This window comes from Dermochelys coriacea, chromosome 2, assembly GCF_009764565.3.
Source record: "Dermochelys coriacea isolate rDerCor1 chromosome 2, rDerCor1.pri.v4, whole genome shotgun sequence".
Lineage (NCBI taxonomy): Eukaryota > Metazoa > Chordata > Testudines > Dermochelyidae > Dermochelys > Dermochelys coriacea.
Window position 1 is genome coordinate 65,879,107 of NC_050069.1, and position 17,293 is coordinate 65,896,399.

The window sequence follows — 17,293 nt, forward strand, 5'->3', positions numbered from 1 at the left end:
TAAACCCAGGTGGCAGCAGCCCCCCCACCTGCCGCTACGTCATCTCTCCCGCCCACCGCCTCCACTACCATCTATAGCGGCCGGGGCTCCTTTCCCACCATGACCAGGAAGCACGGCGTCCGTTGCCTCCTGGTGCCCACCTTGCCCCACGTGGAGACCTATGTGCCGGCATTGGCGAGGGTGGTGGGGCCCACGGCCATTGTGGCAGCCTCCAAAATGTATGGCAAGGTCGTCTTCTTTTTAGCATCAGAGGCCGCCACCCAGGAGGCGGTGGAGAAGGGCCTGGCAGTGGGGGGGGGGTTCATCCCCCTGGAGCCGCTAGAGGACCTGGGCATCCACCTGGTCCTGACCTTCATCCCTTCCTTTCTTCCCAATGCCGCCCTGTTACCTGCCCTCTCCACCCCGGGGAAGCCCATTTTTGTCATGAGCCTTCTCTCGCTGGGCTGCAGCGACCCCGCCTGCCGTCACATCCTTTTGTTCTGCCAGCAAGTGCAGCTTCAACTGCTGCCACCGGCAAGTGGCGGAGAGAGGCTTGAGGGGTCATTCTTGGTCCCCTACCAGGGGGCCCATTACCGGGTGCATTATTCCACGGGGAAAGCCCGGTGCTACCTCTGCCGGGCGGTGGGGCACGTCTGGAGGGACTGCCCCTTGGCCCGGCAAGGAGGGACATCTGGGACCCCTGAGCCCCGGCAGGGCGCCGGCCCCGTCATCGCCGGCGCCCCTGGCTGCCTGGCACCCGGAGCCGCCCCTCCTCCTACTCAGTCCACCAGTGCTCCCGCTCGGGCCCAAGGGGTGCTTCCCCCAGTGCATCCATATGAGCGGGAGAGGATTATTGCGCATCCCTGCCAGCGAGGATCCCCTCCAGCCCTCCTCATGGCAACTCTCACAATCGCAACGTTTAACACCCGGGGCTGTAGGATGAGTCTCCGCAGGTGCCAGGTGCTCTCCTTAGGGACTACAAGTCTCCGAAGGACTACAAGGTTGTAGCGAAAGCCATCTTGCTGAGGCTAGGGTCTGTGCTGGCGAACGCAATCCACCCAGACCAGATCTACACCGTCCCGGGCTGCACCATCTTCGGCAACCTGTATCTGGTCCGGGACCTCTTGGAACTCGGGTGTAGGGATGGTTTGTCGTTTGTCCTCCTGTCCCTGGATCAAGAGAAGGCATTCGACGGGGTGGACCACGGATATCTTCTGAGCACTCTGCGAGCGTTTGGCTTCGGACCCCAGTTTGTGGGTTTTCTCCGGGTGCTGTACACCTCCGCAGAGTGTCCGGTTCGGTCAGGGTCCAGTTGAGCCTGACCAGTCAGCTTCGGGCGAGGAGTATGGCAGGGGTGCCCCCTCTTGGGCCAGCTGTATGCTCTGGCAATAGAGCCCTTCCTCTGTCTCCTCCGTAGGAGGTTGACAGGGTTGGTGCTGCAGGAGCCGGAGCTGCGACTGGTCCTGTTGGCATACACCGACCATGTGCTCCTCATGGTCCAGGACCTGGGTGACTTGGTGCGGGTGGAGGCAGGCCATCTACTCGGCAGCCTCCTCCACGTGGGTCCACTAGGTCAAGAGCTCTGGCTTGGTGGTAGGGGACTGGTGGCAGGCGAGCTCCCTCTCACCCGCGCTTCAGGCCATCTGGTGGAGCGCGGGTCCACTGCTCTGTCTCGGTGTTTACCTTTCTGCCACGCATCTGTCTCTGCCAGAGAACTGGCATGGTTTAGAGGGAAGGGTGATAGAGCGGCTCTGGAAATGGACAGGACTATTCTGGTGCCTCTCCCTTCGAGGGAGAGCACTGGTGCTTAATCAACTAGTCCTGTCCATGCTCTGGTACCGGCTCAACACCCTGGTCCCGGCCCCAGGTTTCCTGGCCAACCTCCGGACATCAATTCTGGAGTTCTTCTGATCAGGACTGCACTAGGTCCCTGCAGGGGTTCTCCATCTACCCCTGGAGGAGGAGAGCAAGGCCTGAAGTGTCTCCACACTCAGGTCCATGTCTTCCTCCTCCAGGCCCTGCAAAGGCTCCTTTATGGTGCAGGTAGTCCTGCGTGGAGCGTACTGGCGCACGCCTTCCTGCGCCGCTTCCGAGGGCTCCGATATGACTGGCAGCTCCTTTATCTCCATCCAAGGTCTTCCGCGAGAACTCTCTGAGCTGTCAGTCTTCTACTAGGACCTCCTCCGGACCTGGAAACTGTTCTCAGTGGCAGCCACCCGGGGGGGGGGGGAGATCTCCTCGTGGAGCTCCTGCTACAAACCCCCAGCTCCGTTTGCAGGTGGTGGAGTCCCCCTCAGTGCGCCAGAGGTTAGTCCTGGCAGAAGTCACCAGAGTCGGAGACCTGCTGGACTATGACCGAGGACACTGTCTGGATCTCCTAACACTCGCTCAGCGCATGGAGCTCTCCAGGCCTTGTACTCCCCGACGCGTACTTCAGGAGGTGAGGGCCACTTTGCCGCCCGCGGCTTGGGTTTACCTCGACTGGATCCTAAGAGAGGGTGCGCCCTGCCCACCCTCCACTCCAGACCCTCTGGACCTTTTCATTGGGCCCCTGCCCCGTGGACCTTACCAACCCCCCCGTCCCTTCACCATGAGCCAGCTGCATGATTTGCAGCTGGTCGATTTCCAGACCGCGCCAAGGAAACATCTATACACGCTCGTGCTCCACACCCTTCACATCCTCACCCTCGCCTCCCACCCCGACACAAAGTGGCGGGACCTCCTGCCACCTCTAGAGGGTGAGGAGCCCTGGTGGACCGGCCTATATTCCACTCTGGTCCCGACGCCCACCGGGGATATCAGTTGGCGGCTCCTTTACGGGGCCATGGGCTCAAGCATGTATTTGGCGTGGTTCACCCCTATCCCAGACACCTGTTCCTTTTGTGGCGTGAGGGAAACCCTGGCGCACATATACTTGGAGTGCGCCAGGCTGCAGCCCCTATTCTAGCTCCTCACAAATATTTTGTTAAGATTTTGGTTGCACTTTCCCCCTCACCTCCTTAGCTATGCACTCCCTATCCGTGACCCCACTAAGTCATGGGACCTCCTGGTCAACCTCCTCCTGGCCCTGGCTAAAGTGGCCATCTATAAAACCAGGGTGAGGAGGTTGGCTGATGGAGTCTCCTGTGACTGTGGGGCCTATTTCCGAACCTCCGTCCATTCACTTTTCCCAGGCAGAGTTCCTCAGGGTGGCGTCCACTGACTCCCTTGACGCCTTCGAGGAGCAGTGGGCGCTATCTGGGGTTCTCTGCTTGGTGTCCCCGTCTGGTTTCCTTTGTTTGACCCTTTGACCACACTCCTGTCCCTGTTATTTCATTAGTTGTCCCCCATAATTATTTGGTTTCCAGGTCCTGTGGACTCCCCCCTTAAGCTGGTAGGAGGGGAGATCCTTTTGCACTTTCTCGATCCCAATAAGGCGCTACACACACACTGTGGAAGTCCTCAGGGCAGTGCCCTTTCAGAGCTAGCTTCAGGAAAGATGGAGCCATGGCCCGGTCCCATCCACCAGCAGAGAGAGAAGTGAATACTGCACCCTCACCCAGGGTGATGCAGTGGTTATGCAACCCCAGCACTCTGGGATTTCCAGGAGCTGAGCCTGCCTTTCTGAAGTACAGTGCCTCCCTGAATTTCTTCAGTGGTGGTATTGCACCTTAAAAGCACTTTTAAGTCCATAGAATAGAGTTATGTAAACCATACAAGCAATGGAATCCCTGAAAGCACAAAAATACAATCACAATGAATGACAGAAGAGAGTAGGAACAAGAAGAGGAAGATCAATAATATAAGGAAGTGAAACAACAATTGGGATAGTTGGATGTCAAGGAAAATGTAGAATTTCTGAAGCTTGATATGAATTGATATGAAAACCATCTGCAATTTCCAGGCTTTTGTCAATTTGGATCTGAAAGCTGACATTGGAAAATATTTGTATACTCACATTATGTCTCTCATATTTATTAGTTTATGATATTTTATTTTATTTTGTGTCTTTTATTTATATGTTAAAAATATTGCCCTTGATGAAATTTAAAATGCTTTTGTTGTAGTAGTTGTAGACTGTTACAGCTGTACACAAAGTTGTGCAGTCTGTGTTTTTCCTATGTAGAAAATGGGAGATCACTACCAAGGTAACTAGGTCAGTCATTTGTCCAAATAACAGTGAAACCTGGTCCTTTAACATTTGTTAACCACTGTAAGCAAAATAATGATTAAAAGAAAAAGCTAAATCAGGTTGGATGCACAGTACTATGCAGTGATGACTAATAAAGTACTCAGAGGTAATGCAATATTTAGACAGATTATGTCATCGCACTTGGACTGTATTACTGGTCTTGATTTATGTTTACATTTTACTTTAACTGGGGAGAGAGATGTTTCACATTCTTTAAGTTTAAAGTAACCTTCACAGTTGCTAGTGTGAGTCCGAAATATAAGTTGAAGGTATCGCCAAAAAAGATTTGTAGTGTTGTTCCTCTCCCACCCACCACCATTCCCACCCCCCAATGACTCAATACAATTGTTTGAATATTTAAAAAAAGGTCAAATTAATTCTAAAAATGTACTGTGCTGCGAGCAAAATGTGCAGTAGCATTCCCGAGACAGTGGTAACAAGCTTAATAAAAACGGCTGTTTTATTAACTTCAGACATTCCGACTTCCATTTAAATTTTTGTTAAAAGGATGAAAATCTGTGCAAGTTGTTTCCTCATCTCACACAATGAAAACCAATCTGTAATCATTCTTCCCTGCTTTGCATCTTATATGGTCATTTAACATCTGTGTGAGATGGATGTAAATTGCAACCAAACGGGAATGAAAGAGTTTGACACTTTCTTTGCACAGGGGTACATGGCTGCACAAGGTGCCAGGCAGTGGGTAATCAGGCCTCTTCTCCCTCAGAGCTGTTCTATGTATTGTTGAATGCAAGTTAGCAGTCAGTGTAGACAAGAACAAATCATATTCAGCACTATGGCACTTTTACAGTGATTAAATTCTACACACTGAGGGTTTATTCATTATTAGTGATACAATGCTGAACACAGTTTGTTCTGATCTACGCTGTCTGCTATTGTATTAATAAACACAGCAGTGCATAGCCATGTTCAAAACAGTACCATTTTGTCACTTAGACTACCATAAACGTATTTAATGTTCTGTTATGGTTTCTTTGGGATGGCGATGAGAATTGAACTGTGTCTTGTCTTGCCCAGTGTACAAAGAACTTAGAGAAAAATGCCTTTTTCTAGTATTCCTAGTTTGAGAATAGTCACTTTTCTTTCCTTTATTTTACAATAACACAGCTAATTCCAGGATCCAGGGAATATTCAAAAATGAGTATAAGCATATTTTAAAATAATGGCATTTCAAGGGATGCTTATGCCTGGTAAGCAAGAGGTTAATGCCCCTGCAACTGCTGCATACAGTCTAATAATTAAGCTTTGGAGGGTCCTTGAAAAAAATAGGGACAAGCCTAATTGGTGACAAGCCTCCATTTCCCTAGAGGACAGAGAATCTAAACGAGCTGCATGGAAAGAGCCTGTTGAGTGACTGGTAAGTAGGTGTGCTGGTAATATTTCTCTCTCTGTCTGTCTAGGTCATCATAGTATTTGAGGGATTTGGATTCTGAGGGCTTGTCTACACTGGCAACGTTAAAGTGCTGCCACGGCAATGCTTTATAGTGGCTTGTGTAGTTGTGGCACAGCGCTGGGAGAGAAGTCTCCCAGTGCTCTAAAAAAAATCCCACATCCATGAGGTGTTTTTTCACACCCCTGAGCAAGAAAGGTGCAGCGCTGTAAAGTGCCAGTGTAGACAAGCCCTAATAAGATGCAAGAAACTCCTCCTTTCTTCTTCAGTCTCGACTAAAGGAATAAATACGTCTCTGAACGAATAGCTAACTAAGTTGCTTCTGCAGCTGACACCTTTCCTTGGTGCAATTAGTTGCCCTCTGCTAGCATGTAGCAGGTTATTTTTGATTCATTGCACCATTGTGTGGTATTTTTATTTAAATCCAATATATGTTTACTTTCTGGTGAGTTAGTTCTCATTCAAAATGTACAAGAGGTCAGCCATTTTTTGTATCCTGAAATAATCTTCACTAGTCCTAAATAAATACCAACACAAATAATTTTGTCCTTTCCTTGTATTGTAGCTTTGACATTTGGAAAGGATCCCAGTAATACTTTGCCAGCAATGTACTACAGTGAGTGGAAATGATTGATTAAAGTAGATCATGTACTCTCTGTTTTCTCTGACAATCTGGATTTTACTAATTAAGAAATTCAAGCCATCCTCAGCTGGAAGAAAATGAAAGCGGTAGCTACCCTACCACATGTCCCCAATCCATAATTGGCCTTGAAAGGAGTGCTGGGTGGTTAAATAGAACCTTTTGCAGGTCGTGCTGACACCTAGGTTTGAAATGGTTTAGAAAAGAAAGGATAAAGGTTAAAACTGAATGGTGAAATTGAGTTGTAAATTAAGAGGAGTAACTGCTTAATATAAAAAAGTGGGTAGAGACTTTAAGGAAAGCCCTGTCTTGCAAAGAGCAAAGGCATTAAACATTTATTTTGTGACACTGGTGGTGATTATAGATTAAATAGGCTTTGGAAACTCAGAGTGAGGATTTCTTGTTGTTTTCAGTACTCTTTTTTTTTCCCTAAAAATCAAGATTAAGTGAAGAAAACACATACTCAAGTGTAGTACAGTATTTGCAATTAAAATCTACAGTGTAATCAAATGCAAAGCAACAGTAAGATGCAATTACTGTTTAAGAAAAAGACATTGAGGAAAAAAATATATAGAGGTTTATAGAAATCAGCTCTTATTAAACAAATGCTTGTACTCAAGATACTATTCACATTTGGATTCTTGATTCGAATCAAGATTGGATCACAACTCAAAAGAGTTGGCTTGTCTCAACCTGTTGTTTGAAATTATGCATATAATATGGTATGGTAATTTTAAATATTTTCCTGGGAAATGCCAGTACTTGGAATATCAGCAAGACAGTTGGTCCCAGTCCTGCAAACACTCATGTGCTTGATTTCAACAGGACTACTCATAGTTAAGTTTTAGTCACAGGTATTTTTAGTAAAAGTCATGGACAGGTCATGGGCAGTAAACAAAAATTCATGGCCTGTGACCTCTCCACGACTTGTACTATATACCCCCGACTAAATCTTGGGGAGGGGTGCAGCCCAAGGGATGCTGTGGGTGTTTGGGGGAGGGGTCGTCCTGGAACCAGTGCTGCGGCGGGGAGGCGGGGCTGGCAAGCTCCCTACCCAGCTCCACGCCTCCCCGGAAATGGTGACATCACACAGCTCTGCGTGTTGTCTCCTCCCCAAGTGCTGGCTCTGCAGTTCCCGTTGGCTGGGAACTACAGCCAATGGGAGCTGTGGGGGTGTTGCCTGCAGGTGGAGACATTGCACAGAGCCCCCTGGCCTAGGAGCCAAGGGATGTGCCACTTCTGGGGATCTTCCCCCCACCCCCAAAGTAAGTGCCACCCAGAGCCCTCGCCCACTCCATCGCCCCAACTCCCAACCCTGAGCTCCCCACCCAAACTCCTGCTGTTGCTGGGGTGGTGATGGTGGCCTGAGACTGCCCCAGCAGCAGCCGGTGCACCTGGCCACTACAGAGGTCGCGGAAAGTCACAGAATCTGTGACCTCCGTGAGAAACTCGCAGCCTTATTCATAGTTAAAGTTCAGCATGTGTGTAAGTGTTTTCAAAACCAGGGTCTTGGAGATAAACACTGAGTTTGTGTTTGAACTTTTCCACATAGTGCTCAGGTTCCTGAATCCACTTTCCATCTGATAAGAGACAGATTTGAATATTACTTGTGGTGAAGAATTATCAAGTTGCTTTGCAGACATATTCAGTTCTATTCAAATCAGTTTGTCCGTGGGTCTGTGGAGACAGAGTCTTAAAAGGAAAGTAAAAGGACCTTCCAGTTGAATTTTGGCCTGTTTTGCTTGCAGACCTCTAGAAGTGGTAGGGAAGATGCTACATACAAGCTATGATATAGACCCATGCTCTTCATATTAGCAAGAGGTGGGTGCTGGGCCAGTTATTGTCAGGGATTAACAATATCTCCTTTTGGGAGGGAAAGATACAGACCTTTTGCATTAGATCCTTGCTCAAATGGAAGAAATGTCTGATACTGATATTCTAGCTATTCACTGCCCAGTCTCAACCTCTCCTCTTTGGGCCAGGGGATTGAGGCGTTTGTCGCAAAGCACCTCCGGCACCATTTAGAGTTTTCTGATTTTCTTGACCTATATTACTTTAGATTACAGCCTGTATAAATTCAAGCTGCACTGGTATCCTTCCTCTGTTCCTGCCAATAGGTGGTCAGTTATTCATGCTAGTATTTTCATCTGGAACAACAGCCTTTTATAGCTTTGAACATGAAGTGGTATTAACTCACCTGCCGATTCAGGCTGGGGTTAACAACACTGTCTTCAGTGCTCCATTCTAGCCTTTCCAAAAAGTCTCAGAGGCTGATGATATGAAACTGCATATCCATAAAGTACCCTGCTTTGGGATTTGCAGGGCTCTTTGATATGCACGTGAGGCAACGAGGAAGCCTGTGAGCTATTTAGGACTACATTACTACCGGTATTCTAAATTCAGCTCTGTCTTTTCCATCAGACCTAAGCAGTGCAGTCTTTCTCATCAGGTTGGACACTATGTAGGCCATACTAGTGGGGAAGGGTGAAATCTCTAAAGGCTTGCATCTGATCCCTCTATTTACCCATCTGTTACCCCTCCGTTTGTCAAGGATGTTTGCTACCTGCATATGCTCCTGGATTCCCAAGCAGCGAAGGTGTAAAGTATTTTTACCAATGTATGGCTGGCAATGGGTCTGTAAACTTTTTTGATCCTCGGACTTTTGCTCCTCCCTCCCCCACGCCCCAATAAGAAAAGTAAAGCTTCTGTGGTTTTTGTTGGAAAATGATTTTTTTTCTTGTTGGAGTTAAGTGTACCCGAAGATTGTAGTGAAACCCACCTGAAAAGAGGCTACAGTAGGAAGCACAGTAATTGCGAACACTGTCTCTTATATTGGAGAGGGAGAGAGAGAGAGAGAGAGAATCCTAGCCACTGGAAAGAAAAAAGGAGATCTACAGTAGACAGGAAATAGAATCCTAATTTTCCTAGATCTTGGCACACTCTCTCTCAGAAAAGAGCTGATAAGAGTCAATCATTTTATTGTGGAAAAGCCAGAGAATTCTAGGAATTGTGTTTCTAAAGCCCTTTAGATACATCTGTGCTGCAAAGTTAAGGTCTGATTGTCACATGGGTAGGCACAACCAGATTAGTTTTAATCTAATTAGCACAGATAATATCTGTGTAGATGTGGTGGCATGGACTTCAGCGTGGCATAGCAATCAGAGTCCAGTCCCTCCAGGGTATGTCTATGTTGCAGCAGGGAGTGTGCCTCCCAGCCTAAATAGACAGACTGGTGCTAGCTTGGTTTGAGCTAGCCTTTTTGACCCCCATGTACAAGCTTGGGTGATTGGCCGAGCAGCCGCCTAGGCTGCAACATCCACGCTGCTATTTTTAGCATACTGTCTCGAGCAAAGCTGGCGCCAATCTGGCATGCTCTCGGAGCCAGCTGGGGTATGTACTCAGGTTACTAGATGATGCCACTATGTCTACTCTACTATTGTTACCTGTACTACCTGTACTATTGTTACCTGTAGCTAAATTAAAGCTAACACAAACATACCTACCCATGCTACAATCACATCTTCACTTTGCAGTTTTTTCAAGGTATCCATTTTCTGGGCTCCGCTTGCTGCCTGTCATTTAACTGAAGAAAGTCAAGGCAGCCATTGGACTGAAATGGAAATGTCATGGATTCACACATTTTAAGACTAGAAGCGACCATTATGGTCATCTACTCTGACCTCCTGCGTTAACACAGATCTTAGAATCTCACACAGCAATCCTTGCATCTAGCCCATCACATTCAAACAGATGATATGGAGACGAACCAGTAAGAGCCCATGTTGCATGTTGAAATGAATTAAAATATTCCTATACACATGCTTTTGTTTTCAAAAATTGGAGGAGGAAATGCAAAATTGCTCATGCAAAATGTGGTTCAGTGAACAAAGTAAATGGCTGGGAAATAGAAATAATTTTTGTATCATTAGGTCCAGTTGTTACTGTGTTCACTTATATGACTCTAAGATTAAAATTACTGGCTACAATTAGAATATTAATTCTGTAATTTATAAGATTCTATGCAAATATAATGTCCAAGGAAGCAGAGAAGGGTAGAGCTTTAAATTTCTCATACTAACTTTTGAAGAATGATTCAGTTTTGAATGCATACTGGCCAAAAAGAGGATAGATGTTTGATTTAAACTTGTCTACCATTTTCAGGGACTGTGTATATAATCCTTCTACTGGAATTTCAAGTCAAATATTATCTTCCTTTTCAATGGTATTAGAGTGTACAAATGAAGTTTAGTAGACCTCACTGAAGTTTTAACTTATAATTGCAGTGTTAAGTAGAGTGCTTATGTTGTTCCACTTTGAACTGTAAAACTCAGTTGGCGCTTTGAGTTTCAGATTATGGTAGTGGGCTTGTTGTCTCGAGAGTATGCCAAGTACTAGTGTGCTGAGATTGAATAGATCATCAGCACTCTTGTTAGCTTGCAATATAAAATGATCTGTTACACAGCCCTTAGGCTAATTAAAAAGCAAATTAAAGTGGGGGCCAGTCTGTGAGCTGGCTGGGGATTATTGAAATTTTTATGAAACAAAAGTAATTGAATCTGAAGAATGACATGATTGTTTTTACAGCCTTAAAATGCCTTCACAGAAATTGAAAGTAAGAAAACTTGACAATGATGAATGCTGTTACTGCTGTTAAATTAAAAAAAGAGAGAGAGAGGCAGAAAAACTAAAGAGGTGCTAAAACTGAACACAAATTCTCAGAATAATAATGGTGGTTCTCACTAAAGTCCCTAGAAAAAACCTGGAAGCTTATTCGTGATGAAGGGCTTTCTGTGATGGATAAAGGAAAAGGCCTCTTCTTACCTGAAGATGAGAACCTGCGAGAAAAGGGAGATTGGAGCCAGTTCACATTGTGGCAGCAAGGTAAGTAACCTATTTATTAGTGTGCCTTCCCATTGCCCCCTCCCCTTTGTTCACTTAATATTCTGTAATAAATAGTAATATAGCTTTACAAAACCAAAGCTATTTCATTAAGTTTCTGGAACCGTCATTTGAGCCTGTGAAATTTGCATAATTTCCCTGAGCATAATGAGCAAGAATTCTTTATGATAAATCACATTGCCCAGGAGCACCTGCAGAATCCAATACCACAATACCCATCTCTTGGCAAAGTTGCCAAGATTTTGTTCTAGCAAAGTCAGTAGTGCACAAGTACAAATCAGCCCAGAGGTTGGAGAGAAGGTGGGAAGGAAAAAATGTATCGCCAGTCTTTTGTCACCAACCAGATGCAATTCTGTCATTCAGAAACTATATGAGCTACAGTATATGTTTTAATAAACCAGCTGCTCTTTCTCTGAGCTGTGATGTGGGAGGCCTGAATGTTGGAATGACCTTAAGTAGTGTAGGGATTTACATATTAGAAAGAACTTTAAAATATATCATTTCAACACTGAGGTATAGTTTGTCTTGATGGGAGTCACTTTCATCTCTTTTTCCCCATAGAGCCTCATTCATTGTCTTATGACTCATACCCTAAATGAATGATTTAAAAGCAGGATGCTGTAACTTAAACTGATAATATTGCAAGCCATCTCTCTTTGCTTTAGTTTCAGTGTCTATCCTCTCTTTGCTTCTGTGAAATGGGGACAGTGATACTTACCTGGCTTTTGTAGAAAGCTCTTTGAAATCTTTGGCTGAAACATGCTTATGTGAGTGGGAAGTGTAGAGATTATTTATTTAGTGTTTCACTTGCCGATTTGTTTTGTTAGGAAGAAAAAATGAAAATGCCTGTAAAGGTGTCCCTAAAACGTGTGCTTTCTTGGAAAGATTCCCTGAGGCTACAGGGTGCCGAAGAGGACAGGTACTTATTGACATGCTTCATTACTGCAATCCAAGAGGGTGGGGTTAAGGTGATGTCGATGAGTACTGTACCCATAGGGGACACTGACTTGAGCTGAGTTCATTCAGTAGGCCAGATCCACTGCAGTTCAGGGAGTTATAAACTATACCCACTTGCACCAATCTGGCTCATGGGTCAGCATGAAGATTCACCTCAAGGCAGGCAGGCGGTAGTGACACTTCCAGGTTTCTTCAGGTTTCTGCCTCTGGAAGGCAACTTTAAGACTCACCACAGGATGCTGGCAAAGTGTGCATCTCCCTGCCAAGTGCCTGGTCCACATAGAGAGTAACAGCCTATTCCTGCTACCAGTTACTCAGTTAGTTGAGGATCTAAATGTCCAGACCCAACTGATGACCCGAGCTGGGTCAGTATGATTCTACAGGATGAAATGTCATTTTTTTCAATGTTTTAATTAGGAAATTGCTTCCAAAAAGTGCATTAAAAGGATGCTAGGGGTGCAAAGTCAAGCATTCCAAATTTAAAGTATAGAAATGGAGGTCTAGAAAGGACCTCAGACCTGCTGAGGCAGGACCAAGTATATCTAGACCATCCCTGATAAGTGTTTATTTAACCTGTTCTTAAAAATCTCCAATGAAAGGGATTCCACAACCTGTCTTGGAAGCCTATTCTAGTGCTTAACTACCTTATAGTTAGTTTCCCCTAATCTCTAGTCTAAATCTCCCTTGCTGCAGATTAAGACCATTACTTCTTGTCCTACCTTCAGTGGACATGGAGAATAATTGATCATCGTCCTCTATAACAGCCCTTACGCTATTTGAAGACTGTTATCAGGTCCCCCTTCAGTCGTCTTTTCTCAAGACGAACAGACTCCCTTTTTTTAGCCTTTCCTCATAGGTTAGGTTTTTTAAACCTTTTATCAGTTTTGTTGCTGTCCTCTGACCTCTCTCCAGTTTGTCAATATCTTTCTGAAAGAATGGTAACCAAAACTGAACACAATAACCTGGATGAGGCTTCACTAGCACCACTAGTAGAGCGGGACTATTACCTCCTGTGTTTCACATACCACACTTCTGTTAATACACCCCAGAATGATATTAGTCTCTTTCACAGCTGCATCATGTTGTTGGCTCATATTTAATTTGCTATCCACAAATTTTCAGGAGTACTGCTGCCTAGTCAGTTATTCCCCATTTGTATTTTCATTCCACAGTGTAGTACTTTGCGCTTGTCTTTATTTAATTCCATTTTGTTGATTTCTGACCAATTCTCAATTTGTCAAGGTTGTTTTGAATTCTAATCCTATCTTCTTATGTTCTTGCATCTTCTCCCAGCTTGGTGTCATTTGCAAATTTTATAAGCATGCTTTCCAGTCTATTATCCAAGTAATTAATAAAAGCATTGAATAGTACCAGATCCCAAACAGACACCTGCAGGATCCCACTAGATATTTCCTCGCAGTTTGACAGTGAACCGCTGTTAACTACTCTTTGAGTACAGGTTTCAGAGTAGCAGCCGTGTTAGTCTGTATTCGCAAAAAGAAAAGGAGTACCCATGGCACCTTAGAGACTAACAAATTTATTAGAGCATAAGCTTTCGTGAGCTACAGCTCACTTCATCGGATGTTTTCCACCAAATGCATCCGATGAAGTGAGCTGTAGCTCACGAAAGCTTATGCTCTAATAAATTTGTTAGTCTCTAAGGTGCCACGGGTACTCCTTTTCTTTCTTTGAGTACAGTCTTTCAACCAGTTATGCATCCACCTTATAGTAATTTAGTCTAGACCACATTTTCCTAGTTTGCTTATGAGAATGTTGCATGGGACTGTGTCAAAAGCCTTATTAAAAGCAAGATATATTTCATCTACTGCTTCCTCCCATTTAATACCCTATTAAAGAATTCTCTTTGTTCCTCAGGTCCCTTTCCATAAAATAAAGTTATACATTCACAGGGTGTTGTAAAGATAAATTCATTCATGTTTTTTGAAGCACTCAGATATTATGAGTAGAGCATTGTAGAAACACCTGTAAGGAAATTCATAATTTTGTATTCAGCACAGGGATTGGATGGTGTGCATTATATAAAGTCTGGGGACACACACTGGATGAGGGTAAAAAAAAATTGAATAATTAACTACCCATTCTCTGAACAAGACAGAGATCCTGTGGAAAAAATAGTATGTGATATCATATAATGATTGTATCCTATTGCATATCATAACAATGGGATCTGAGTTACTATAGAAAATTCTTTCCTGGGTGTCTGGCTGGTGAATCTTGCCCATATGCTCAGGGTTTAGCTGATTGCCATATTTTGGGGTTGGGAAGGAATTTTCCTCCAGGGCAGATTGGAGAGGCCCTGGAGGTTTTTCTCCTTCCTCTGTAGCATGGGGCATGGTTGACTTGAGGGAGGCTTCTCTGCTCCTTGAAGTCTTTGAACCATGATTTAAGGACTTCAATAGCTCAGACATGGGTGAGGTTTTTCATAGGAGTGGGTGGGTGAGATTCTGTGGCCTGCGCTGTGCAGGAGGTCGGACTAGATGATCAGAATGGTCCCTTCTTACCTTAGTATCTATGAATCTATAACGGAATCAAATAAAGTAGCATGGGCAAATTTAATTCTGGCATTTCCTAAATTTTGAATGCTTGACTTTACGGCCGTAACATTATTTTAATGCAGTTTTATGGATGTTATATATTAATATATATGTGTTGTACAGTATGTGTGGTACAGTACTTATTAATTATATGTATGGCATAAGTTGTTTGATGATACCCCATATGCATTCCAGGGTGGGACCATAGGTGTGCAGTTGGTCGGGGTTTTATCTCTGTGTTGAAGAAGGTTTTCTTGGGATATTTGGGTGGCCTGTTCCATGAGACCCCAAGGGGACCTACTTCAATACAGAAATAAAAACCCCTCTGACTGCACACCCTAGTTGTTACATACCATTTCACACTGGAACCCACACAGGTATCATCAAACAACTACAACCCATACTCAGTGGTGACCCATCCTGAAAGAAATCTTTCCTGAATCTTGATAACCTCCCAGCCTCTCCAAGCTCATCAGAAGCAAGCTGCCCACAGACAGAAACACACCAACTCAAAACAGAACCAGACCCTGCTAAAATAATAGATGTAAAACCTGCAGCCTGATCTCCACAGCTACAATGATCAACACCCCACATAACACAGCTTTCAAAATCCATGGGTCCTACACATACCTGTCACAACATGTGGTGTACCTCATCCAGTGCACTAAATGCCTCAATAACCATAGGTGCCAACTCTGTGGGTGCTCCAGGGCTGGGAGCACCCATGGGGAAAAATTGGTGGGTGCTCTTCACCCACTGGCAGCCAAGCTCCCTGCCCCGCCCCCCCACTCTAGTTCACCTCTGCCTCCTCCCTGAGCATGCCATGTCCCCGCTTCTCCTCCCAGCGCTTGCTGCCGCAAAACAGCTGTTTCGCGGCGTAACAAGCTGTGGGAAGGAGGGGGAGGAATGGGAAAGTGGCATGCTCAGGGGAAGAGGTGGGGCCGGGGCGAGGATTTGGGAAAGGAGTCCAATAGGGGCAGGGAGGGAGGGGGCGGAGTTGGGGTGGGGACTTTATGAAAGGGGTTAGAATGGGGACAGGGCAAGGGCGGGAGGGCGTGGGGCAGGGGTGGAGTCGGGGTGGGGGGGTCAAGCACCCACCAGTGCAAAGAGAAGTTGATGCCTATGCCAATAACAGCTATGTGGGTGAAACCAAACAATTGCTATGCTCTCAGATGAACTCACACAAGAAAATGATAAGACAATCATATTATCTGTGGGTGAACACTTTTCACAAAGTGATCAATCTATATCCGACCTATCAGTCCTCCTCTGCAAAGGAAATCTGCACAACACTGTCAAAAGATAAGCCTGGGAGCTTAAATTCATAACTTTGCTAGACACTAAAAATTATGGTGTTAAAAAAGATGCTGGATTTACGGCTCATTACAACAATCTGTAACCCAGTAACCCTCCCCACAGCTGCTTCTCCTGCCCTCCTTACCTTCGTATGACTGGAGTGGTGTTAATGGGCCACTTCACCTTGAGGGATCCCTTAGAATATGTACTAACTACTTATGCTAAACGATCTGTTCAATCTCGTATTTAGCTGTGACACTCTTAGGCCATGTGTACATTAGCGAGTTTACAGTGGGGCAGCTGTACCGATGCAGCTGCGCCCCTGTAAGATCTCTCGTGTAGCCGCTCTAAGCCAACTGGAGAGAACTCTCCAATGAGCAGTGGTAGCTCTGTCAGTGGTAGAAGCTCTCCCACCAATGTAGCATTGTCCACACCGGCGCTTATGTTGATGTAACTTATGTCGCTCAGTGGGCTGGTTTATTCACACCCCTGAGCAACATAAGTTATACTGACATAAGTGGCAGTGTAGGCATAGCCTTAGTACCTTTCCCAGATTTGAAGCAGAGCTCTGTGTAGTTCAAAAACTTGTCTCTTTCACCAACAGAAGTTAGTCCCATAAAAGATATTCGCTCACCAACCTAGTCTGTCTAATATCCGGGGACAGACACAGCTCTAGCAACACTGGATACTGCAATGTTGGGCTGTCATGACTTATCTTGAATCAGCTGTAGTAAAGTTCTGTTCTTCTAGTAGAAGGTTAGTGAAAATGGCCTGATTAATGAATTGTATCTCTGTTTGCAGATCAAGTATTCCGTCATGCACCCAGGGACTCATGTCTGGCCTCACACAGGGCCTACAAACTGTAGGCTGAGGATGCATTTGGGCTTGGTTATACCAAAAGAAGGCTGCAGAATTCGATGTGCCAAGGAGAACAGGTATGTTTATTTCCTTCTCTTCCCTAAGGCTTAAAAAATTGGAGTGCACCTGTTTTCAGATGTGACCCACAAAACAAAAAAGACAATTCTGATGTGTGTTGGTTGCTGGCAAAGGGGTCTTCAATTAAAAAATATAACAAGCAGTTTGGTCCCTAGAACTTGTTACAAATAAATGAATTTCAGTTGTCATGCAGTGACCCAACACTCTTTTGAGATTAAACCTGCTCTTTCATGCCATGGCCATTTTTATCTTAGTAACTGTGTCCATAGCCCAAAGACTTTAATCTCAGGTCGTTAATCCAATGACATTTACCATCTGAATGCAAGAGTTATGCCATTTTTCCCTTTCCTCTGCTTGGAGATCAGTCATCTTGATCAGCAAAATCTAGACTCTTCACTGTAGCTCTGTTTACTTCTTTACTGCTGTGGATAAAAAGCACTCTAGTCTGC

At 45.1% G+C, this 17,293-nt stretch overlaps 1 protein-coding gene across 15 annotated transcripts in view; it reads left to right on the plus strand.

Annotated features, from left to right (window-relative positions):
• The window catches only part of LOC119852194 (aspartyl/asparaginyl beta-hydroxylase), a 203,764-nt gene that overhangs the window by 176,718 nt on the left and 9,753 nt on the right, over positions 1 to 17,293 (plus strand). For all 15 annotated transcript variants that reach the window (XM_038393240.2, XM_038393239.2, XM_038393232.2 and 12 more), the window contains 3 exons: positions 10,947 to 11,082; positions 11,928 to 12,019; positions 16,710 to 16,843. In XM_038393240.2, the coding sequence (XP_038249168.1) occupies positions 10,947 to 11,082; positions 11,928 to 12,019; positions 16,710 to 16,843 (362 nt within the window). The remainder of the gene's footprint in view (positions 1 to 10,946; positions 11,083 to 11,927; positions 12,020 to 16,709; positions 16,844 to 17,293) is intronic.